Below are 27,314 nucleotides of genomic sequence, written 5' to 3' on the forward strand. Positions count from 1 at the left end.
TCACCGTGGTCTTATTTTCATATCGCTGTACTTATAGGAATAATTGTATCCTTTTCCATTGTGCCAGTTGATTCCCGTGGCAAAAGTGTCATGGTGTCCCTTCAGATACAGACCATTAAGGTTGGAATGATGGCAGCTGTTATACCACCAGGCTCCTGCATACGTAACTGCACAGTTGTCTGAAGTATTACTATCATTGTCTTGATCTTTGGTAGAGAAGGCTTGGTTGTTGTGGTATGTCAGGGAATCTCCTGTGGACAGAAAATGTTTATAGAGATCTGAAGGGAGCCATCAGATGGGTCTTCAGTAGTGATCCACAGTGGACAGTAGCCAACATTCAGGTCTACAACATGCTTCCATTAACAAGCTCCTTCTGGTGACTAAACCCTTCATCCGAGAGCTCAATGACATGTGATACAAGGAGGATCACTGATCACTATAATATTCTTTTTAGGGAAATCATGCAATAAATCTGCAGCTTGCTTTTGTTGCCAACCTGAAGTAAACGTTAAGGAAATTATTGTCTGTGTGAAAAGATTTTGCCAGATATATTTCTGTGTTGGTGATATTGTGCAACGAATGCATCAGTGCACAGATTTTAAAAGGATCGTTCATATTACACAAAAATTATAAATATTTCTGAATATGCCATATGTGCTCGTTCCATATGAACCCTTATGGTATCATAAAATGATATTATAAATTTCTAGACTATTTTTGTCTGGTCTGCTTTTACTTTTATTTTTCAAACATTTTAGACTATGGTCTCATCCTAGAAAGAGATATAGTAAAGAGCTGTTAATTAGTGTTATTTTATACGTATTCAATTTCTGTAATTTGTCGGTGTCACTGATAATGAGGATATGTGTCTGGTGTTGATTGTCTTGACAGTTTTATGTTGTCATACATGATATTATTTTCAGCCACTTTTACACATTATCCCATTAAGGTATTTTAAACATATTCTACATGACCTAAAATACCGTACGTGCCTACATTGCGTTCTCCTTACACATCACCAAACCAGGCAGTGTTGAAAAAAAAGACAACAAAACAAAAAAGAAGAGTGCAAGAAAATGCATGTAAGGTAAGGTTGCAACTGTGAAATTTGTAGCCGTTCTCGTGTATTTTTTGTCTGTTTTTTGTTTAATTTGAACATTTGAGGAATAAATGTCCAATGAACTAGCTAATAAAGTGAGCACTGTATAATTGTACAATGTACAATGTATTGAACCTTTCATGAGTCTCCTGTAAATTGGAAGGTGATATAGAAACTATTTGGCCTTCCACTGTGCTAGAATACATCTCCTGAAACAAGAATTTCTTAAGGAATTTCACAACAAAAACTTGTCTAGCAAATGAAAACTAGTAACTGTTCAGGTGAAGTTGTAGCATTTTAAATGTTGCTTATGTGTAATGAAAATGATGAAAAATCATAATATTACCTAGATATGTTTCAAGACATATTAAAGTAACCAACAAATAATTGATACCTTCATTTACTCTGCACAATTTTAGTCTATGTAATTAAATATTTTAATTAATTCTGAAATATTTACACCAATTACATCTTAGGAGGTCAGTGGATGAACGAATAAAAGTGGGAACTTACCTGCGCTACCATCCACGAACTTCCCCAGAAGGATCTTGTACTTTTCTGATTCTCCCAGAATTTTAAAGGACTGGTATTTTGCAAAAGAACCAACATTATCAAAATCCTTGAAGTCTATCCTTAATTCAAAGCTCCCTTTAATACAAGACAGATAAAACAAACTTCAGAAAATGAATCACAAGTGTTGTTCTATATTGTTGCCCATTCTTTTTTATTGCATATCATCTCAGACATTATTTCTGTTTATTTCTGAAATGTAACATTCCTTTCTTGCTGAACATAGCAAAAAACTAATAGTGGAAAACTATTAGAGAAACAATAATGGGAAACATTTTACTGCTACAGTGCTTTTCTGAAAGGAGCTGTTCTTCATATATTTCTTACCAGAGATGAAGAGCTGCTACTGTATATTGAAATCCAGGTTTATTACAACAGATCAGACTTATACTGGTTTACTGGGTGTGTGGTTTAAGGCACTGACTTTGGAATTACATAACCGACTAACTTTGCTAAGACAGGAAATTTGCCTGAGCAGTGCCATTTTAAAAAAAAAGCCTCTGATTGTCAGAAGTGGAGTTATCAGTGGGCTGCTCTAAAATGCTTTGACTTGGTCCACTCATTCAATTCATGAGTGTGTTGAGACTGGATCAGTGACATCTCTTCATGTCTCATTACTAAGTGGAACTCAGCAAGGCTGTGGACATGAGGCCATTAGTGTTTATTCTTTTACTGGAACCACTTGTGCAGGCTCTTCGCCAGAATGCCTCTTCCCCATCTGATACTCAGGTGTCACCAAATTTAAAGCTTTTTAGTTCAATACTCCATACATTCAAATCAGTCAATAACTTTTTTAGATTGTATAAAATAAATTGGTTATTTGGTTAAGTCCTTATCTTTTTAAATTCCATTGCAAAAACATCTGCTTTTTTGTTTTTGTTACTCGCTTTTTGTTATTCTTTCTCAGACTCAGTCCTCAGGTTTTACTCTTTTGAAGATGAAGATCATATCTGCTTCATAGTAAGTTGATAAAGACAATATGTTTGGGGTCTTGAATAAAATTAAAGCAGATCCAACCAGAAGAAGACTCTTCTTCTGTGAATATTTAAAATACAAATTTAATGTTATTAAAATCATGTCAGAAGTCGTGATTCCTACTTTGAAGGTGGGAACAGGTGGATTGATTCCTATTAACAGCTGCTCAAACAAGAATCGGAGAGCAACTTTTTAATAAGTAAAGAATATTGAACCCAGTTTCATTTGCTTCATCTACCTTCAGTAGATAACTTACCTTTAGAAACTGTGGAATGAGCAAGAAAGACATGTTAAAAAGGATAAATCATTAAATCAAATTAAGCTAGAAGATACAAATTCATCTCACTGATTAAAAATTCAGTTTCAATAAAAACCAGAGACCAAACACCAGTGGACGTGAAGACTCACCTGAGGCAGTCAGAGCATGAATATTGTCATTCCCCAACCAGAAATCTGTTTGCTGGTTACCAAACCCTCTCTTGTAGGCATTCCAGTCTCGGTAGAAATCTACAGATCCATCCATTCGCCTCTGGATCACCTGCCACCATAATTTGTTATTTGTTCCTATTTTTCTTTCCATCAGATTCTAATGACATTTATTCAATACAGGGCTGCTGGGGAACTGAAACCTATCCCAGTTAGCAACGGGCACGAGGCAGGGTACACCCTGTACATGATTATCACACGGCACACACTAACACCAGAGACAGTTTTCCTAGAAATTAATTTGCCTCTTTTTGTTACAGCTATTTTTGTGTTCCATTGTCTTTGGATTGTGGGAGGATACAGGAACACCCAGAGGAAACTCACATGAACACAGGGAGAATATATAAACCCCACACAGATACAGTAGCACCCCAGGTCCCGTATTGAATCCAGGGTCCCAGCACTGTCCAAATCTCAAGACTAGTCTACTGAAAAGCTCTCACACTTTTGCCATGAAATAGCACCATGAGACAAAACAAGAATACTGCACCTAGCACCCCAGGAATTGGGCCCTGGGCTATGCCACTATGCTGCTAGCTAAATGTATTAAATACTTAATAAATGAGAGACCAGCATTTGTGTTTTTAACAATGCAAATGTACTGCCTTCTGACACATAATCATGACAACTCATGACAACTTACTGTACCATCTCTTTCAAAGAGATGTCAAAGACACAGACATAATGCCCTCTGTAGGTATTGGAGCAGTGAAGTCGAAATGGATGTTTTTGCTATGTACTCAGGCAAGTTGGATTTGAGATGAAAAGATATATATGTGGCTAAAGTATAGATTGTCACATTTGTTTCTGAGTATTTCTGTGCTAACATGGTGTACCGTTTTAGAATAATAGCACTTGTTTTTAAGTATTGGGACAATTCGCTTCCAGGTGTTTCTTATTGGTAAGTTGATTTGAGTTGCACACACATAAAAGCTGTATATGTGTAGTGTTGGATTGAACCTCTGCTCTTCCCTTTGGTGTCTGCCTTTAGAGTCAGCAGCCCTAAACCAAGAAGACTAGAAAATGGTCTGGGAAAGCAAACCAATGGGTGTGAAGTTTGAGGGTGTATCTGTGTGTATTGCAAGTGCATCTTTCAGCACATTAATTTAAACAACACATTTACTTATGTGCATCCAATACTGTATTGAGAAGTGGACTAATCTGTCCAGAAATGAGCTGCTACACATTCACATGGGTTCACTCACAAGCCAGCCGCCCCCGTCTGTCTCCATGTCACAGAACACACTGATGTCTTTGTCTCCCACTGTCCTCACTGTGTACCAGCCGCTGATGTAGTTCCCCTGGTCCAGCAGCTCCTTACAGTTCCGAGCGCCTGGAAGAACGATGACGTCATGCTTGCAGCTGAGCAGACAGACACATCTCTTTCCTAGTGAGGTGTTATACTTTTCAACAGACAGGAAATGAAGCACTTTTTGTTCAATCTTCAGTTTCCATAAATGTGTGTTGTAATTCATTCATTTTCTGTTGTATTTGAAAAAGTTAATGAAGCAAACTATTTTCTCACAAGCTTGTTTTCTGTAATTTTGTTTCGTGAATCTAATTTTCCTGCATCATAACTGTTGCAAAACTAGCAAGTTTTATTTTTCAGCCCAATTTTTATATCACCGATAGATATCATCTGTAAACCTCTAGGCTAGAGGTTGGTCTCAACTTGTCTAATTTTGCCAATGTTAAATAGATGTGAAGAATGATTTCTGACCAGTTTTCTGGCTTACTTTCTGCTTTGGTTGTTAGTTTCCACGTAAACAGACTTGCTCAACAAATACCCATTTTTGTTTACATTTTCCTGTTTGAAAGAAAGGATTACACAGCTCACCTGTGCTGCTTTGAACTGATGGCTCTCCTTTCTGTCCTAAAAAATGAAAAAGACACTGTTAACTGTTAACTAGCTCATCACTGCATCAGTGTTGTGTTCCTTGAATCTCAGGGCTATTAAATTTGTGACATCTCTGACTTGAGTGTCTCCACATCAGAAAAAGAGCACCAAATAATATCTTCTCCTTCCTGGTGTTTTACCTCTCACTCATCTTTGTAAATTACTTTTTTGATAGTGATTCCCAAACTGTTATCTTAATTCTTTTCCTTCCCTGCCAAATGTTTCAGCATCACAACTTATGCTAAGAAGGTTTCTTCTTTTAAATTGTGCACGTTGGCCTCCATGTTCTTCATTGTAGTGCCTGACTCCCCTCTTGGATATCACTCATTTGAATTTATTTTCTCTCTTTTACCTTTAGCTCCAGCTGGACCAATCTTTCCAAAAACTCCTGGTTCTCCTTTCATGCCTGAAATGCAGAAATACAGCTGAAAAGAAGATTATCAGTGACTGGATGTTGCCTTACTACTGATTAGATGGTTGGACTGAATGTTTGAGCCCATTTTAGCTGCCATTTCGGAGGAGAAGTCATAACATCTTTGAACCATACAGCTGCATACAGCTGAGAGGTGCCCTATTTCTGTCTATTTGTAGTTGCTATGACTTGGGGAGAAGTTAGAACAGCTATCACTTACCTCGAGGGCCTTCTTCTCCCTTCATGCCTGGAGCTCCAGGAGCACCTGGTATCCCTGGGTGTCCTGGGCAGCCCTGAAGGATGGTCAGCCTGTCCTTGTCATTCAGGCCCACAACCTTCACCTCTGTAACACAGAAGAACTCAACTTCACCTTGAGCACTTGGTGAGAGAGCTGGAAGAAGCAGCTGCAGGTAGGAGACATTCTACTTCATTCGCCGTTTAAGAGTGGATTACTAGTAGATCATCAAGGTCATTTATATTTTACCTACTCTGGACATTTGATGAAATGGGTAATAAAGGGAGTTCAGTTAACCTGATGAGACATGACTGTGTCTGTTAAAATGGCATGTCTTATGAAGACATTAGCCAACACACACAGTTGATGAAATTCTGTCGTGAAATGTGAAATGGATCATTATCATTGTAATAATCTGACATCATGATCAGTTTTAAAACTAAATAAAAGCAAAATAATTTGTGTGATTTTGTTACACCAGAGCTTGTAGCAGATCCCAGATCATGGTCCTCTTGTGGGTCTTTCACTTAAACCATTGTATATCAATCAGGCACCCAATCTACCAATTAATCAGTTCATTTCAGGTCATCTTTATATTTTGTAGATGCCACCAAAGAAGCATGTCATTGAGCTTCCTAGGAGTGTACAGCTTGCAGCACAGCTCTGCTGGGCTTCCGCAGGGAACTGATCCTGACTGGATTTCTCCTCTTCCTAAAATCTCCTTCTAGAAATCTGCTCCTTAAGCTGCTTCTATTTTCAGAGCACTTCTCTTCCATCAGTGGCTTCCATAACAGAACACAGCCACCTTCTAGCCATTCCCCTTGTCGGTTTCCCAGTAAGCCAGCACCTTCCTTACATGAGGAAGTGAAAAATATTGTTACAAATAGGGGGTTACAATATACAGAATACCAGATATAGCATGGGCAGATTAATCAATGCTTAAAATAATTATTCATAACCCCCAAATTGTAAAGCTTTTGCCATGAACATACCTGAGTGGTTTCCAATACCATATTATGCCTAAATTTCGCAATAATAGAGATAAACCTGTTTCTGCCCAAACAGAATGCAGCATAATGTTACATCTCCTGCTACAAAATGAATGTGAACCTATTTTCCTTCTAAAAATGCATCCACTAAACCGGAGAGACTGTTTTTAACCTAGGGATTCTTTAGACAGGAAATTAGAGTTTCCTAGAAACAACCAAATGACGAACTTTCTTAATAAGATTCAAATATTTAACTTGAATCTGGTCTTAAAGGCTGATCAGAACAAGGACCTACCATCTGGCACTGTCTCTTCTCCTCTTCGGTTGTGTCTTGTCTTTTCTCTCGTTCTTCTTTCTCTCTGCCTACCTGCCTGTTTTATCCTCTGTTCCTCGTTTCCTCTTAACCATTTACCCAGAACTTAATTAAACAAGGTGATGATTCCTATGATCAATGTGTCTTGGTTTGCCTTATACTCAGCAAGCACCTCTATTGCTTCCTTGCCTTGAAGGTCCTGAGAACTACAAGTGTTGACACTAGCTTGTTTCATGTTTTTAAAGCATAAGTCTTCATGGTCTTTTTTGGGAATTTAAATTTTCAGTTTTTCTAGCCTGTGTTGTGTTATGCTGATTTCATAGTTAACTGTAAAGGGATGCCATTACACCTTCCACATTACAACACAACTGTAAAACACTTCCCAAACACATTTTCTCATAATCTGCTTTGAAAAGCTCCTTTTCTATACTTTTTGTGTGATATTTTTAGCATGATAAACATGAATGTAAATTAGATAGAGAACAAATTTGGCTGAAAATGATAAAACAGAGACAATACAGTGTATAATGCAAAGAAAACAAAGGAAATAACAGGAAGGTGCTGCCTATAGTAGAAACCTTTAATATTTGTGGTCTTCACTAAGTACAACAAAATGCCTCATTTTTTTTTTTTAAATCCTTCGGAGGGATGTGTAAAGCCCAGATCTTACGTTTTGCTTTTTTTCTAACACTGTTAGTTATCACAGCAAATAATAATTCTAGACAGCATTGACAAGAAAGAAAGTGACAATGAAGTAGGACACTACTAGAAAACTGCCACCTTCTTTTCTATATAAAGACAATGATCATCAGAATTGCCAGTTCATTAGATTACAGACTTACCTGGACAGGTGCTTTCTGTGCTGGTAACCACTGTGAGACACAAGAAGATAATGAAGGAGGTTTTGGAAACTGTTTGGAGAATCATTCTGTTGCCGGTCAAGATACTGTCCTGTCTGCCAGTTTTGTGTTTTAGGGTGTTGACCTGTTTTAGAAGAACAGCCCTATTTATATCATCCAGTCTCCTCTTCAACAGCTTTTTTAACTGTCGTCACAGGAGGTGGATTTTACGATTCTCAGTTGGTGTCTTTCCTCCCCACATAAATTTTTTCAGGGGGGAAATCTTCTGAGATAAAAACTGCAATAAATTTGGGTTCAGTTACAAACACAAAGGTTTTATCACAAAATTTAATGTGAGACATGACAATATACCCCTTCACCACAGTTCAGATCTAATTTATGCAGAAACCAAAAGGAACACTAATTATGTTTCCAACTTATCACTTTAACCCTAAATTTAGTTTAATGTAAAAAAAAGTATAGACTCTATATTTTCCCTTCCAGTGCTAAGGTACAATCAAGAACATGAATGTCCCAAATCTCAGATGATTGCTCACAAATAAATATATTTTTTTAACCTACTGGCATATGAAAAATTCAAAGTTTAACAAGGAGCCTAAATTTCAGTGTTAAATCCCTGCTCCCCCTGAAAAATTGTAGTTTTCTGTTTGATTATTCTTTCTGGTCTTATGATATTGGCTACTCATACTGTATGTCACACTAATTAACTTTCCACCTGCATTTGTTACTGCGAATAACTGGATCTTAATGCAGAAATTATAGGATTGTGTTGTATTACAGGCATAGTTTTGTTCCTTTGATGTATATCAATGTTAGTTTGTTCCTTTGGTCTTGAGCTATTCTTTACTGGCAACATGAAGTCTGGAGGTCCTAGTCTCTTCAGTATCTATACAGTGTAGCGGTGAGGCTTATTAATAAGGCAGAATTAAGTGTTTCTGAGCTTTCCCAAATTAGGCCTAATTTCTCTGTTCATCTCTGTGGTGCAGCCACAGAGAAAGAATTCATGCAAGCTGATTTAAGATGTTTTCTTGTGATAAGAAACCAGCTCCCAAAGGGGGATGCACTTAGCTAAGCCTGGCTATCATGATCAATGGTCATCCATTGGCGCCTATCTGTCTAGGGAGTGCGAGTTGGACATCTGGATTGCATTCCTAAGTGTCAGGAGTAAGTGACTCATATCTCACCTTGATCAACCAATCAGGGACTGGTAGGGCCGAGTAACCCACGTGGGACTCTGATGCCCATGGAACTTTCAGCCAATCAATGAGCTGAAGTTCCTCCAGGTAAAAACAGGCAACACAGAGATTCAACAAGATTCAGAAGGGATTCTGGAGAGGATTCTGTGGACTGTTCTAAAGGGAATTCAAAGGAGAATTCCAGGGCAGGACGGCCCAGGAGCAGAAGGCTCCCAAGGGCAGGACATCCTCGCAGCGCGCCTCCTGACCATCCTGAGACTCAGCCCGGACAACCACGGAACGGCCAGTGTGTCCGAGTGCCAGAACTTTCCTTTGTTCTAAGAGTCTAGAGTGGAGGTTGCCAGAGAGTAACCAGCAGCAGGCCTCGTGAACAGGTCGGAACTGTGGACAGCTGAATCACTATTCAGAACTAGCTCTTCATTAGGAACGAACCGGTCCTCTTCCTGACTTGCTGGGACCCACAGTCATCTTTTCTCCTGTGCACAAACTTTGCTAGTTAAAGCCAACACTAACTAGCCGGTCAGTGAGCATCAGCAGCGCACCGTCGCAAGCCGCACAGCACAGCCTGGCACCGAGCCAGAGAGCGCGGATTGGACAGCAACAGCCTGCAACTGTTTCTTTGTGCCCGCAGGAGATCTGAATCCCCAAAGATTGGATGAGTATTCAACTTCAATGCATTACAGCTCAAGAATTCAATTGTTATCCCAACCAGTTGATATCAATTTAATTCCTAAGAGTTATGTACTTGTTTCGAGTATCTAATGTAGAAGTTATAACCAAGTTCATTTATGAAACGGTCTTAATGAATGATATACTGAACGTATGTCCTCTTGATATATGTAACACTTCGTAACTGATTGAATATATATCTTTTGTATTCTGATAACCCTCTCGATAAGATCTGTTAGTTTAAGGCATATTCTTTGTATTAATAAATGTATCCTCGTGTATTAGTACTTGTGTGTGTGCGTTGTTTGAGTTATGTCGCATGGTTGGACTCTAAAGCCATCAAAAGAATCAACTTTGTGATTTACTGCTACAATTAATAATTGTCTCAGTAAATGCCCAAACCCTACAGAACTGGTGCCTTCAGAGAGCCACTAACATTACATATTTGGCGTCCCTCAAACGGCTATGAATCACTACAACAGTATTCAGTACTTCCTCTTGGAAATAGTATAAATACTATAAATAATTAATACTTTATTAGTAGTCCTTGTAATAATAATAATAATAATAATAATAATAATTATTATTATTATTATTATTATTGTTATTAATAATATTATTGTTGTTTACACAGACTGCAGACTGAGTGTCCCATAGTGGCCCCACTAACACCTCTTCCAGCAGGACCTACTGTATATCTATACCGCACATATCCAGCACTACAATAGTAATATTAATAAATAATTAGAATAATTGCTGAGCTCTGTTTACTCAGATTGTTTTATAGTATTCATTAGAGCGAAGCGACTGGTACCAACAGCTGCAATAACAAATGCTCTGCTGCAAGTGTTAAAAGAGGAATATAAACAGAGGACGCCATGAACAAGGGAAAACACTGAAAGTGTCAAGCCAACTACTGCGATCTGTTAAAGTGTGAAGTATTGTCGTACCTTTGTTTCCTGTCTGCTGTGTACAGTATATAAGAGTTGGGGAACTCCTTGCAGTTTGTCTGTTCTGTGGAGCAGACCCAACGTACGTTGTTGTACTTATTGAGACTCAATAAAACTGAATCTGCACAAAACTATGTCCTGCTCCTCTGAAGAAGACTTTCCCACAACAGTACAAAAGGTTACAAATGAGTAACATCACTAGTTGGTTAGTAATAGCTAATATATCCATTGATCTCATCTAGTCATTTCTTGAAACCAAAAAAGTGAAAAAAAAAAAGTTAAAAAGGGTCTCCGGTTCTTAGTTTAAATGCACAACCTTATACTTTCCATGTGTGCCCTCTTTATTATAGTCTTATGTGTTAAATATTAGAAAGATTCAGTTCTTTTAATGTAATATATAATTTTAAGCACAGGAATGCATCTGTTACTGTTTAAAATTGTGTCTGTGTTTACAGTATATTCTGCCATATAATGATGAAAAATCTGTGAATTCATGGGATTCGAAAACGCTATGCCACAGAATGACACCAGTCACAAAAACACATTTGTTCTTAGCATTCTAAAAAAGGCATAGTTTTGGTGAAAAGAGTAATAAATCAAGCATACAGGGTTAAACAAATATCTATGTATTTACAGTTAAATTGACTACAACCTACAGTTAAATCCTTCTCTTTATAAATCTGGATGCCAGAAAACTGCTACATAAGTATAAGGAATTATTAGTATTAGTATTATGTCACTATTCTAGAAAAACACTAACCAGGAGAGACCATTTTGCCCTTTTCTTCCTTTTCTCTCTACTTGCATTTTTAATTCTGTTTTCCAGGACCCTTTATGACTCTAAATCATTTACCCAGAACTTAATTAACCATAGTAAACCTGATGATTCCTTTGAGCAAAGTGTCAAACTACTCAGCACACACCTCATTTCCTTTCTTGCTTTGAAGCTGCACTGAGACACTGAGCCAGGTATTAGATCTGAAAACACCTCAAGAGTCACTTCCAATACTTGTAACAGTGTGTGATTTGTTGCCTCATGATCTACTCTCTCAGATGAAAAAGAAGAAAATAGCTGTTATGCACTATGGGAGAAGAGCATTCTTGCACAAAAGAATTTTAGGTAGGGAGAATTACTACATGTTGAATCCAACATGTGGCCCAGATATGGGCCTTGATATAGACCTTAAGCTTTTTGGAATAAATTTTGGCAGAAAAGACTGTGTCCATACAGATGTTTCTCATTGTGTTAATATTTTATCTGGCATAACTTCAATTCAGGGGTTACAATTTATTAGTCAAAAAGCTATTAAAACTGAAATGTGCATTAATAAAGCATTTATATATGATACCGTTTGTGAGAAAATGGTGAGGTAAAGCATTTACAGTGCTTTGCAAAAGTATTCACTCCCCTTGGACATTTTCATATTTTATTGTGTTACAGACTGGAACCATGATGTATTTAACTGAGGATTTGTGCCACAAATGTGTGTGAACACAAAGTACTCTATAACGTCAAAGTGAAAAAAAAATCCAGACATTTTACTAAATTAATTGAAAATAAAAAAACTGAAAATAATTGAATGTATAAGTTTTCACCGCCTTGCTTTGACACACCTAAATTATCTCTGAAGTAACCACCTCTCTTCTCCAAGTCATATAATTACTTGACTGGAGTCCACCTGTGTGCAGTTGAAGCTCAGGGAAACTTTAATTGACTAATAAGGTTTCTTTATGTTTACTTGTACTTTGCCAGAAAAATTCTCTGGTTATGGGAAATGCCAATGCAAACTGTAACCATCTTATAACAGACCTCCATGCATGATCAGTTTTCATTTTAATAGCCAGAAGATTTCCACATAAGGCTGGCATGCATATAATGTTTTTTTCAGACAAAAGGTGAAATTAGACAAGAAGAAATCATATGGGTCTGGAGTCAAATCTTTATTTACAGCAGTGCAAACAGGAGCAAATAGTGTCAATCACTAAAATCGCTGAAATGTACCTCAGCGTGCACACTATTTTTATAAAGATATGTTGCCCTACTGAAATACATGATGATGTCACAACACATTCCAAAGTATTCCAGGATCTTGTAATGTATAAAAGAAACTTTAGGACTGTAGCTGAACATACGGCCCTTGTGCTAGCCATACATGGCCCATGTGTTCTCTTATTCCCACTCAGCGGGGTCTTATTTTCATATCGCAGTACTTATAGGAATACTTTTGGCCTTTCCCAGTCAACCAGTTGATCCCATTAGCATGACTTTCATGGCTTCCTCCCAGATAGAGACCATTGAGATTGGCCTGGTGACACTTCCCATACCACCAGCCACCCTTGAACATAGTGCTGCAGCTGTTATCATGGCTGTCATTGTCCCGATCCTTGGCTGAAAAGGGCATGCTGTTATGATATGAGAAGGAATCACCTGAGGACAGAATACAAGTCCTTCATTAATAACAAACTTTGTATTCCGCAACAAATCTGTTTGACCCCAACAAAGCAATCAATAAAGTGAAGACCACAGTCCTACTATTGAATCAGTTACAACAGTGTTACTTTGAGATTTGAGGTACTGCCCAATACTACATTGAATGTGAGATAGATTCTGCTCAAGTCAGCTTTTCCTGGCTTCTATCCCAAAGCAATAGGTGGATACTGACAGAGATTTCTGAATTGTTGAGATTTGTCTCAGGTTGTTTCTTTAGGGATTTAAGAGTAGTGTTCTGAAATATGTTGTGATGTGAGAGAGGGAGAAATTAGTCTCCCAACACATATTATTGCTGCAAAAGCAGAGGAGGGAATAAGATCTACAAATCAACAGATGAAGCTCATACAGTTTATACATGGTTACATAAAAATGGTGAGATATTACTTGCTGTAGGGAATGACTAAATGAAATAATGATCAGAATAGTTAAACCTACTGTAGTAATAAGCACTTTGCATGCAGGACTTCAAACAATCTCTATCTCAAAGCTGCCCTGTATAAAAAAGCACATACGCTATATTTTTAATTGCAAGGCTTATTGCACTTTCAACAAATAATTTTAAACAAGACATCTAATGTAACTTGCATGCTTCCACTTTTGAATGGATTCAATTCCGGATCTAGGGAGCTAATTTGCATGTGATTTGCATGCTCTCCCGGTGTTCTCCGGGGGCTCCAGTTTCTTCTCACAGTCCAAAGACATTCTGTTAGGTTAAATGGCTTCTGGGAAAATTAACTTTGCTGTGAGTGTGTGCATGTCTGTGTCTGTCTGCGCTGTGATAGACTGATGTCCTGCCTTGCACCCATTGCTTGCCAGCATAGGCTCTGGCTCCCCCGTGACCCTGTATTGGATGAAGCAGTTAGAAAAGGATGGATGCATATATACTCTGCCCTCAAATTAACTGCCTATTAATCAGACATGGTGGAATGTTTGCCTTAAGACAGGCACAGACAAATTATAATTGAATGTAATTTAATGTTTTAGTCTGACACCAAGACTGTCTAGTCAACTATGAACTGGAAATAATAGTGACTAAATTGTCAATTCCAAATTGGGAATACAAAGAAATATATAAATATATAAGGTGCAGTATTAATACAGCGGGTGAAAATGCAACAAGATCTTACCTGCACTTCCAGCCTCAAAATTCCCCAGCAGAAGTTTGTAATTCTCTGATTCCCCAGTAACCAGAAAATTACTGTATTTTGCAAAGGTGGCCGCATTGTCAAAATCCTTGAAGTCTATCCTTAATTCATAATCCCCTTCAAAACAAAACAAGCAAGACTGCACCTCAGGACATGCATTGCAGATGGTGCTCCTGCAAACCTATGATAAACAGGGCTGACTCATTTTTATCAAAAATGCTTTTTGCATAACTTTAAAGCACAATAGGAACAGTTTCCTGTCATTGTACATGTTAATAGTTCCAAATGATTGATCAAAGACAAGTTTTTTTCCTTTGTCTCTGGCAGCATCTGAAGAGAAGTCAGAAAAGTCCAGTTTGTGAAAGTTTTATTTTTATTTTAAAACAGAGATAAGGTTCTTTCTCTGTGCTGGAGGAACAGAATGGCATTCCATACAACCATTGTTCACAGTATTGATAAAATCACTCTGAATGATCACCTTGATGATACAATGGAAAACATGAATGTATAGTTTTGAAACTGAAAGTAGCTGGATGCCAATTATTTTAAATAAATTGCATGCAGTAACATTTTGAGGATTATGCTAATTAAGATAATTAAACTAATTTATAGACTAATTCATACTGCCTAATTACTATATAACCTCTTTCCGTAAATCTAGTTATCAACTCACAAAGCATCGATCGAAGGAAGGCAAAACTCACCTGAGCTGGTCAGTGAATGAATGTGGTCGTTCCCCAGCCAGAACTCTGACTGCTGGTTACCAAACCCTCGCTTGTAAGAGGCCCAGTCTCTGTAAAAATCAACTGACCCATCCATCCTTCTCTGGAATACCTGCAAATATCCCGGGAAGCAATGAGAAATATGTATAAACTTCTGTGTTGCCTGTAATCCATTTATGTAACAATAGTGTTTAATTATCAATACACATACAGTAGATGTAGCTGCTCAGATGGAGACAGAGACTATTTGTAATTGAAGCAATCTGTACATTAGTAACAAAAAGCTATATCTGCTGTGAAGCATTCTGCTATTGCTACAGTAAGTATATGTTTTCAAGATAAAAGACGTGAAACATTACTTTCTTCTTTCTTTGTAAAGCTCAAGCAATCAGTGTTTTAGATCTTTGTATTTATGTTCTGATAATCATAACCAGAGTTACCACTGAGGAGACCATTTGGCCAATCTATCTTATTTGATAGTTAGAAGCTAATTGATATCCACTGTTTTTTTGACGAAACCACGTTTCTGCAGCCTATATGGCGTCGGAAAGTAATTTTTTGGCTACTCACAAGCCAGCCGCCCCCGTCAGTCTCCATGTCACAGAACACCCTGATGTCTTTGTCTCCCACTGTCCTCACTGTGTACCAGCCGCTGATGTAGTTCCCCTGGTCCAGCAGCTCCTTACAGTTCCGAGCCCCTGGAAGAACGATAACGTCACGCTGGCAGCTGAACAGACACATGCCTCCCTTTGCCAGTGTGCAATGTGCAATCATGCAGATGGGGACAGAATCTGATGTGAGGGTGTTCTACATTTATCTCTTTTATTCAGTGTTCTTTTATTCAAAACTATTGAATTTATTTATTTTCCAGTGTTAAACATTATAAAGGTTTTGTAACAGAGATTTATTTGATTTCTTGGGATATGTTTCTGACTATTACATCCTGAGTGATACACATTCTCTACATTTAGTTATTCCTGAGGGTGAATTTTATCAATTTGTGGGATTTTTGCTTTCCATTTTCAATGGTAGTTAGGCAAAATCCAGTAAGTAATAGCTTGTTTTCGGTAGTATGTCAAACGCTCACCTTTGCTTCTTTGATCACCTGGTTCTCCCTTCTGTCCTTCAAAAGGAATAATAGACAAGTCATTACCTCAAAACTTTTAACACTATAAGCTTATTTTATCATTTGAAAGCTATATAATCTAGGGGCAGTTTATCTTACCTACCTACATGTATTGTTTGTTATATTTCCTAATGGCATTCAAAAGTTTGTTTGTTTTTACAAGAATTACATTAGCAAAGTCACTCCACAACAGAATGTTTTCTCTTTTAATTTCTACATTAAAACCTCCTTGCTCCTTTCATTAAATGTGCCTGCCATTCTTCTTCACTGTATGTGATTTGTATTTGAAAATTAGGATCAATTTCCCAATGCTTACCTTTGTAAAAACAAATAATCACTATTTACCTTTGCTTCCTGCTGGACCAATCTTCCCAAATGCTCCTGGCTCTCCCGCCACACCTAAAATGTAGCAATACAGGTGAGGAGGCAGCCTCTATCATCAGTGATTAAGAGGTCTTTGGGTTGAACCATACAGCTGCATACAGCTGAGAGGTGTCCTATTTCTGTCTATTTATAGTTGCTATGACTTGGGGAGAAGTTAGAACAGCTACTGTATCACTTACCTCGAGGGCCTTCTCCTCCCTTCATGCCTGGAGCTCCAGGAGCACCTGGTATCCCTGGGTGTCCTGGGCAGCCCTGAAGGATGGTCAGTCTGTCCTTGTCATTCAGGCCCACAACCTTCACCTCTGCAATACAAAAGAGCGCAGCTTCAACAGGAAAACTGGACAAGAGAGGTGGAGGTTTCACATTATGTTTGGGGTCAAACTCTTTATCCATTGCTGGAGAGTCTGTTGTCATGAGCCGAAGGACTGCGGCTTCTGTTCTTCTATGGACAGTGGGTGTGGATGCAATGCTTTAATCAAGGTTTTTTGTATTTGAATGGAGGAGATTCTGCCATCTGTCACACTGCGATAATTACATAGAATATAATTAAATGCAGTAGACAGTCCAGAACGTTTTCACAGAGAGAGAATCTTACATGAGGCTCATCAGGCAGGAGATTTTCTCAGACTTTAGAGATGATCCTATTGGGAGGTAAGGGGTTTTCAAAAGATGGAAGAGTTTGTAATATCTCGTTCTTCTTCCTTTAATCCTTACAATTTTTCCCCCAGCTTGCTTGCTTTCAGGCAAGCAAGGCAAATATTCTGAGATTTCAGTAAATAGTTCCTGTACACCATCCTTTCTTGTTTGTTACTAGTCTCCCTGTTTAGATGGCCATAAAAGTAGTTAAAGGATGATGAGAAAATATGACTCCTTATCTGTCACTTTTGCTCCAGGCATAGTAAATCTGCTTCAACAGGCAGATTAGAAACCTGATGTTCATCTGATTTCCACGCTTTCTAAGCACACCTTCAGGTAATCTGCTACAGTACCTAAAACCTTTCCATAAAATTGTTCACTGATTATTTAATTGAAATGGCAGACTTATGAAAATAGAAAAAGCAGCAGAAAATGACACAAAGTAGTATGCAGGGCACAAGTAGCAAAGCCAATAACAGGAAAATACCTTTTTAAATAGAGGTGCAACATGTACAGTGTAATCTGAAACACAAGAAATATACAACAGCACTATCTGCACATCTCTATACTGTAAAAACACAAGTTTTCCTAGTGTTTCTAGTGAGTCTGATATTTACCTGGACAGGTGTTTTCTCCTCCAGAAGCCACAGTGACAAACATAGAGACAATGAAGATGGAACCAGAGACTTTGTTAGGCGCCATTCTGTTGCTGATCATTCAGATGTCACTCAGTGTCCACTTCTCTCAGAGTGGCTTGTTAGGGGAAAAGGCTGTTTTTATAATGTCCAGACCCCTTTCCAAGAGCATCTTAATTACTGTTGTGTTTTGAGGGGAGGGGTTAAGGACATGTGTATGTTTTCATTGGGTGTCTTTTCTCTCTGCAATAATTGATGTGCCTGGGAAGTGATCTGTCATTTGTCTCATCTTTGTCCCTCAGGAATAAACACAGATATGTATTATGATAAGCACTAATAATACTATAAAATTGTGAACTCAGAGTTGCCAAGATAGTTACGTTGAACCAAAGTATAATATTTTATTTAAGCTACAAATGTATTCAGAACTCATGCTTCATGTTTCTTCCCTTTGTATTTTCCCTTTTGAGGATTTCTGCAAAACAAGGAGTCACTGCTTTCTTTGGGGTGAAATAAAAGTTAGCTTTGATTGGTCTGGAGGCTAGATAATTGTGCCATTCAACAAACTCTTTGCTCTCATCACTCAGGGGTTTGGAGGTGTCTTTATTGTTTCATTGCTTGAGGTGGTTTCAAAAACATAAGAAAAAAAGTCACATCTTATTTTCTAAATGTTCATTCCTGGTGAGGGTCTCAGTGGTAACAGGCTTCCCTTTCTTCAGCAGCTGTGTGTGCTGGGTCTGCCCTGGGGTCTCTTCCCAGTGGGTCTGTCCTGGTATATCTCCAGCAGGAGGCACCCTGGGGGCATCCTTACCAGACGCCTGAACCACCTCATCTGGCTCCTCTGACTCCTTGGTTGCTTGAGCGGTAAGTACAGGTTGCTCCCAGAGCTCCTCACTCTATCATGGAGAGTAAGTTCAGCAGCCCTATGGAGAAACCTAATTTCCCATGGTCTCATTCTTTCTGTGGCTACCAAAGGTTCATGACCATAGGCGAGGGCTGGAACTTAGTGTAGATCAACCAGAAAACCAAGAGCTTTATCCGGACTTAGCTCTCACTTCACCACAACGGTTTGGAACATTGTCCGCATTAATGTTGACACTGCACCAAACCACTGGTCTGTGCCTCAATTCCCTCTACCCTCACTCATGAACAAGACCCAGTGAACAGGTTTTACCCCTCTAGCCTGAACAGCTGACAATGAACCATTGTGTGGGTTTGCCTCCCACAAGACAAAGTATGAGGTTTGGGTGCGATGACTGGGGGCATGAGTAAGCCAGGTCTGGAAAGACTATACAGTACCTTGTCAATGGAAACAATGACTAAAAAGTTATATAGGTACCATCCAGGTTAAATTTAGAATGTTAGGCTTAGTCCCTTTATAAAAAATGAGATAATTGGTAAGCTGACAAAATTCTGCTGTGCACATACAGTAATGGGCAAACTGTCATGTAAAATTCTTTTGTCTTTTTTAGAATTTATCAGCAAGACATAGCTATACTTTGACCAGTGAAATGGGCTTCTTTTTGTGCCATCTAGGCTTATTCTTACCCCCAATAAATAAAATTGGAATAAAATACATCATAGAGAAGAATGGATTACAGATTGGATAGTGTCTTGCTTAAAAAATTCTTATGATGTTTTACACTAAAGATAATATAATCATAAAAAACATTGCACAGGGCAGTCATATTTGTCATACATATGTTTTTGTCCATGTAGAATAAAAAATAAAATATTATTTAGGATTGTATTAATCAGTTCTTTATAGCCCTTAGTTGTTATCTTTCATGTAACTCACCAACTATTGATAAATATTTTCAATGCTTTAGCATGTCTCCCTTACAAGAAACTGTATGATGTGATCTACATAGCCATAGTTTTGACAATGACTTCCATAAACAAGCAAGAGAATGTGTTAAACATAGACTACATGAGACACATCCATTCTGTACAGTACATACAGTTAAATTTTTACATTATGTGGGAGTCAAGGATTAACATTAAACCTCTGCTGGGCCTCAAACGGGTCGTATTTTCATATCACAGTACTTATAGGAATACTTATGGCCTTTTCCAGACAACCAGTTGATTCCATTGGCATGTGTCTCATGACTCCCTCCCAGATAGAGCCCGTTCAGATTTGAGTGATGGCAATCCCCATACCACCAACTTCCTTGAAAAATTTCAGCACAGCTCCTGTCGTAAGTGTCATGGTCGCGGTCTTTGGTAGAAAAGGGCCTTGAGTTATGATACGATAGGGAATCACCTGGAGATAGAAAATAAATAAGTTTTAACTTCTGGCAGCAGGGGTCTTTACTGAGGTGAATACTTACTTTCTCTCACTGACCAGCAGCCTTATGAGCAGAGTGGAAAATTAAAGACGGAAGTATAAGGAAAACATGCAGAAATACCAGGCATTACATTATGGACCCAGGGGATGAATAATTTAGTTTCATATTAGGTATTAATCACTGTGTACTTCTATTCATAACCACAAACCACAAATATGACAGGTTTATGGAAGTATAGTGTGCAAATTAAAATTTAACGCCAACATAGTGGACCAATAACATCTTAAAGTGAAAAACAAATAATTGCAATTTTGTGGCCTTGCAACTTTGAGGTTTTGTGCAAGTGGACTTATTGAATGTTTAGAATTCAGTTGGAAAGAATATTAACCCATTCTCAGTCTCAGTACTTTAAGAGAGGTAATCAGTACCATCACAAACTGTATGTTAAAACATTAGATATTATTGTATTATCAGGCTGCTCTGTCTTGTTAAAACCAAAGTGGAAATCAATAGTAATATAAACATGTGAATGCATCATACTGTACATGCGCAATTGAATGGTCAAAAAGAATTTGAGACTAGGTCCCAAATCAGGTTTCGAAAATGGGCAAAATATAATTCGTCTGGCTTCTTACATCGCTCTTGCAAGAAATAAGTCAGAAATTTGAACCTACCTGCACTTCCACCTTGAAATCCCCCTAGCACAAGTTTGTAATTCTCTGATTCCCCCATAATCATGAAGGACTGGTATTTTGCAAAAGTAGACACATTGTCAAAATCCTTGAAGTCTATCCTTAATTCATTATTCTCTTAAAAAATAGACACACAAGGATATAGGTTAGAAGCTAAGAGAATAATAATAATAATAATAATAATAATAATAATAATAATAATAAAAAACTTTATTTAATATAGCGCCTTTAAAGGTGGCTTCTCAAAGCGCTTTACAGGATGACAATAACAATAAATAAGAAGACTACAACAATAAATAAGAAAATTTCACAAGACAGGACACAATTATAATTACAACAATACAACAATAACAAGATACTGTATTCATTCTTTTCCAGAAATGTGTGTTCATCATGTTAGATACTTACTCTTCCTGAAAGCACCTAACTGTATCACTGAACATGACGTGAAGGGATCATACATTAATCAATTGAGAAAATATTAGAAGAAGGAAACACAACATTCTTTATTACAGTCCATGTAATCATATGCAAAGATCAGAAACCTATTGCAGTCAATTGTTTTCTTTATTGTGAATGTATGGTTTTCTAAATGTTTGCATAATTAGATTGGTCGTGTCACTTGGTCATGTTTAACAACTCTGACTCTTTCGGTAAGTGCAAGTGTTCATAGCCTTCAAAATGGCAGGTTTCTAAAACAACTCATCTAATCTAATGACATCAAATCTACCTTTTCATTGTCACAAGAATGAAAGGGTTTTGATGTTACATTGCCTGGGCTAATTAGTGTCACATACCCATCACTCAAGGTATTCACAAGGTCAGTCTAAACAATTCTTTTGAACTTTTGAAAGTAAGCAAAGGTTCAAAGATAAGTGTAGAAATTGTGGAAAGGTACTGCACATTTAAAAACAAAAACATGAGGCTGTTTATGGACTATAGCTATTTAAAAATAAACTGCACATATACTCTGATAAAGCAAGAGAAATGTAAAATATTATGAGCTCGGATGTGCAACACAGGTGAACAAAATTAATTTATTTTGGCTTTTTGTGAAGTATACCCAGTATGTGTAGTAAACATTGAAAAACACAAAGTGTTAAATGTACACGGATCCAATGTAAAGACTATACAAACTACTGTACCATGCTTGGATATTCTGATGGCTAGTAATTGCCAAAAAAAAACAGATTCTAAGTTGAACATAAAGCAGTTGCACTCATTTTAAAACTGGAGAGAAAAATCAAAACTATGCTTCTCTAGTTGAAGATGATATAAAGTTAAACAAATATTTTTTTTACTGGCTTTTCAACCTTCCCAGTGTAACTCTTCTCATGTTGTCAGAAAATTTCCTTTTTCCCTGCTGATTCTCTGCAGCTGATCTGTCTCGTGCAGTTCCTGTGCTGACCCAGCCCTGTGGCCAGGCTGGCAGACTCACCTGAGCTGGTCAGTGTTTGAATGTGGTCGTTGCCCAGCCAGAACTCTGACTGCTGGTTACCAAACCCTCGCTTGTAAGAGGTCCAGTCTCGTAAAAAATCTATTGATCCATCCATCCTCCTCTGGAATACCTGCAACCAGAACACACCAGGGAAGCAGAACTGAATTATCTATCTTTTTCATTTACCATAGGTTTGGTAGGATGTAAAGTAAATCCATCCAACCAATTTCTATCCGCTGTATCCAGCACCGGGTCACAGAGGAGCCAAAACCAAGCAATGGGTGCAATGGGTGCCCATTGCAAGGCACACACAGACACAAACATGTACTCTTGCAGACCAGGGCCAATATTTCCTAGCACCCAGTTTAACTATCAGTTTAGTAGTTCAAGTACAGTAGGTATCTGTGTCAGCATGTGTCTGCTGCCAAGGAACAAGTAATACACTTATTCCATGTTGAAAAGGTAAGAATAGAAACACAACATTCCGGCCATGGAGCCTTCTTGACCCAAAAAAGGCTCCACAGCTGAAACATTGTGTTTATTTTCTTCTGTTTGCAGTGTGGAATAAACTTTTACTTGTTCCTATCACTTTAGTATGTTATACCTTTAGACTGTGGAAGGAAATGGGAGCACCTAGAGTAAACCCATGAGAACAAGGGAGAACATATAAATTCAAGGCAGACAGCACCCTAGATACAGAACTGAACCCAGGGCCTCAGCCTGCAAGGTAGCAACGATAACCACTACAGTATACCACCATACTGCCCACCAACAGTAAATAAAGGTTTTGATTATTTTGATTTTGGTTTTATTTTGGTTTTGATTTATGTTAAATGGAAATGTATTTACTGCTACTTTCTTTCCAAACAGATGAAGTTGTACAGGTACTTGTGCATAGAATCAGATCTAAGCTGAAATGCACAGACTGTTTTTGTCAGAAAAGATTGTTGGTTTATCTGATCACTCACAAGCCAGCCGCCCCCGTCTGTCTCCATGTCACAGAACACCCTGATGTCTTTGTCTCCCTCTGTCCTCACTGTGTACCAGCCGCTGATATAGTTCCCCTGGTCCAGCAGCTCCTTACAGTTACGTGACCCTAAAATGACAAAACTCTGTCATCAGCAGTTGAACTGAGAATGTAGTGTACTGCTGAAAGACTATCCCCATTATACAGTACGTGGATATACAGACTTTGTTGAATGCAAACCATTTTCAGTCTCATTATTTTCCAAAAAACATTGTTTAAACATTTGACCTGAGTATTTTTCCATTATGAAAACACCTGGAAATGTTTAAACTCTGGAAAGTCTACACTGGAGTTTATTAGTAGAAATATGTTAAGCTGTTTCCAAACAGTGTTATGATGTGTTGCAATAGAAAAATACAGCCAGGGCTGATGTGAGCTTGGGGGGGGGGAGGGTTAAGCAAACTTAAGCTGTTTTTGAGTGGGGTGGGAGAGTTCTCTTTCTCGTCTGGGTTGTGGGGGTGCCCTTCAGATATGTTTCCACTTTTCATCCCCCTCAGAGGCTGTTTAATCTATTAAACTTCTATTTTCTAAGGAGGATGGGTTAGGTCTTGGGTGAAACTGTTCCTCTATCCAAGAAAAAAAAGATCATCCTTTGCTTTTTTTGAGGGGGGGCAATAACAACTTAGGCCCCCCTAATTTAGGCACTAGTGTCAGTCCCAAACACAGCTGATTTGTGGGATAGTTTTCTGACCAACAAGTAGTTTAAATCTATATCTATAGTTTAAACTAGCATAATTTTTCTACTAAATCTGAGTCTGAGCTTGTGCTTGTATCTCTTAAAGTTAGTGTGTTCATGCTTTGCTTACCTGTACCAGCCTGATCCCCTGGTTCGCCTTTCTGTCCTGAAAAAGAATTTGTTTTCTAAAATTATCACAAGTAAAAGCTTTTTAGTGCAGTTTTTTAATGATTATTGATGTTCAGAGCCATAAACAGACTTGTCTACCCACTGCTCAGCAGGTCTGCTCCATTCTTGGATATCATTGATTTCAATTTTATTTTCTCTCTGTTACCTTTAGCTCCAGCTGGGCCAGTCTTTCCAAAAACTCCTGGTTCTCCTTTCACACCTGAAATAATAATAATAAACTTTATTTTATGTATATAACGCCTTTAAAGGTGGCTTCTCAAAGCGCTTTTCCGGATGACAATAACAATAAATAAGAAGAATACAAAAATAAATAAGAAGAATACACAAGATAAGATACAATTACAATTACAATTACAACAATACAACAATAACAATAGAGGAGACCGTGGAAGGTAGTACTAAGAAGAGCAGAGGGGTGAAGAATGGAACCAGTTAAGTAAAGGCTTTTCTGAAGAAGAGGGTTTTGAGTCTGGATTTGAAGGAGTTTAGAGAAGGTGACTCTCTGATAACCTTGGGCAAAGAGTTCCTGTAACGAACAGTTCTTTCCGGACCCTATGCGGACGACACAATCCAAAGAAGTGGGGAAACACTGGGGAAACGTCATGCAGGAATACGGGGCTGAAGACAGGGGGGCGTGTCCAAGGTGCGCTGGTACACGGGGGAGGTGTGGCCGAGGCGAACAATCCAAAAGAGTAATCCTTAGAGAGTATCCAAAACAAATGGGTAAGTCCAAAACCAGGAGATCCATCAAAACACGGAATTAAAACCAGAAGCCGGGTCGGAACCGGCGGACAAGGAAATGGAACGGGAACAGAGATTAAAACCTTAACAGGACCAGGCGCTTCCAGGTCCCGGACTCGCACGGCACGGAAACCAGATGCAAAGTCCGGATGAGCGTCAGCGCCTGGCTTTTAAGGTGGGCTGGGAAAAGGGATCAGGTGCACAGAATTAAGTCTGAAGTGAAGGGCTGGAGCACCCTTAAGGAGGGGGGACTATAATTGTGACAGTTCCAGAGCTTGGGGGCATAACAGAGGAGGGCCCTGTCACCCATATAATGTAGACGGGCTTGGGGGACAGTAAGGAGGGCAGAATTTGAAGAGCGGAGGTTGCGAGGTGGGGAGTAGGGTGATAATAGTTCAGACAGGTAATGAAGAAATACAGCTGAAAAGAAGACCCCAATTATCAGTAACTGGATGTGCAGGTACTGTACCACTGATGAAAACATCTTTAATTACCTTGAGGGCCTGGCAGGCCTTGTTCTCCCTTCATGCCTGGAGCTCCAGGGGTACCTGGTATTCCTGGGTGTCCTGGGTGTCCTGGGCAGCCCTGAAGGATGGTCAGTCTGTCCTTGTCATTCAGGCCCACAACCTTCACCTCTGTGACACAGAAGAGCACAGCATTGCCGTAACTACTGGATTGAGATGAAGTGCCCAATGAAAAGCATTGGCCTTTAAGATAATGTGGGTATTAGGAGTTTTTTCCCCTAATCAAGTGAATTCAAGTACCATCAATCTCTTTAATACCAGCATTCAGTGGGTAATCGCTTTGGTGAATTTAGCTTTCATGCACTGCAGCCTTTTTATAAAGATCTGTTTAGACAGTAGCTGAAAAGAATGCGGTCATGATAGTTTATTTCTGGTTTTACAGATGTGACTGGCTCAAAGTGTGCACTGGATAGTGGGTTGGCAAGCTGAACTGCAAAGTAGTTAAAGTTAATTACCAGACAAAATATTGAATCAGTTTTGTTTAGTTGAGGTCACATTTAGTGGTTTGGAGGTTTTGAAACGATGTAGGAAATCGTGCTTTGAAAGTATATTTTATACCATCAGAGACTTACCGTTTTCCTAGCTTGTTTAGTATGTGAGTGCTGTGTGCATTTAGACTGCCATAAAAATGTCAGGGATGAATGGTTGAAAAAGTGGATACAGATACAGTACATCAGTATTTCGCCACTCAGTATAACTCTGCTTCCTGTGTAGTGTGTGCAACTAATTTCTCCAGCACAGTTTTCACAAGACATTTGCTGGCTTATTCTGACAAAATATGGAACACAGTCAAAGGGGTATCTATTATGGGCCAGGGATATGGTACAGACTCTAACCTCTGTAGCTTTTCTCATTTAAATTCTGTAGTTCCAGGAGTCAAACCAAATAGTGGGGAAAAAAACTAAATTTCCCAATTTGCCAATGTTACAATCCGGCTATGATTTGTCAACAAAAACCTGGTAGCCTGAGGCTGATTTGACACAGTTATGGGAGGATTCTTCAAGAAAGTCTTGTTGGTCTAAAAGAAACAAATCATTCAGAGGAAAGATATTTTCTAATTGCATAAAAGCTGGAAAATGAATTAACCACCAATTCTTCCAGAGAGTCTCGCAATGTACAGGCAGAACTCTGACAGAAGGGGCAGTCTTCCTTTTAGTTGTTTAATGTTTTGTAAAAACTAAGGTCTATGGGTTAACTTTGGACACAAATCACCCAACCAAGAAGCAAATAAAATCCTTTGTTCAATGCAATGCAATCACCGTTACTGGCATGCAATCTGGCTGGGGTAACCAACACTCCAAGTTGTTAGAGTTTAATTAAATGGTAAATAAGAAGCTAAGCAAATTCAGAAACAGTGTACAAGGCATGACATTAGACAAAGCCTATTTTCTGTAGAAACACACTACAATATAGAATACAGCGAATTAGGAACAAAGAGCCAGCTGTTGCCATTATGTTTATAAAAATCAATTGATTAATCCAAATGTATTTTATATAGTGCTTATGAAGGATGGCATCCGTTACAAAATGTAGAACAATTACTAAGGAGTTCAAGTTCTAAAGCAATTATATTTACAGACTGAAAAGTATAAAAAGTAAATAACTCACATTTTCTTTAATAACAAAGACAAATGGTTGCAAGTTTTGTAATCTTTTATGCTACCTAGCGTATGGCAAGTCTCTTGCATAAGGGTGTGTAAGATTAACAGCGACTGTACAAGCCCTGACCTGAGCTCAGGTCTCAGGTCAGCTATAGACTTCAACTTCCATGCAGCTGTAGCATTTACCTGGACAGGTGCTTTCTGTGCTGGTGGCTGCAGTGAGGCACAAGGAGAGAAGAAAGGTGGTTTCACAAACCGTTTGAAGAATCATTCTGTTGCCAGTCAAGATGTTATCCTCTGTCAGTCTACCTCCTCTGTCAGTGTCATGCATTCTTGTGGAGAACA

At 38.5% G+C, this 27,314-nt stretch overlaps 1 protein-coding gene across 1 annotated transcript; it reads right to left on the bottom strand.

Annotated features, from left to right (window-relative positions):
* Positions 1 to 27,314, bottom strand: LOC148652574 (uncharacterized). The gene is made up of 16 exons (XM_088597623.1): positions 27,156 to 27,314; positions 25,339 to 25,479; positions 24,249 to 24,302; positions 24,045 to 24,080; positions 23,180 to 23,307; positions 14,992 to 15,121; positions 14,270 to 14,404; positions 12,835 to 13,079; positions 7,819 to 8,020; positions 5,660 to 5,782; positions 5,380 to 5,433; positions 4,968 to 5,003; positions 4,336 to 4,463; positions 3,053 to 3,182; positions 1,613 to 1,747; positions 1 to 251 (listed from the first exon to the last, which is right to left on the bottom strand). The coding sequence occupies exons 1-16, from the start codon at positions 27,298 to 27,300 to the stop codon at positions 1 to 3; spliced, it is 2,073 nt and encodes a 690-aa protein (XP_088453749.1). The 5' UTR covers positions 27,301 to 27,314.

The sequence above is a fragment of the Lepisosteus platostomus genome, chromosome 11 (genome assembly GCF_059453375.1).
Source record: "Lepisosteus platostomus isolate fLepPlt1 chromosome 11, fLepPlt1.hap1, whole genome shotgun sequence".
NCBI lineage: Eukaryota > Metazoa > Chordata > Actinopteri > Semionotiformes > Lepisosteidae > Lepisosteus > Lepisosteus platostomus.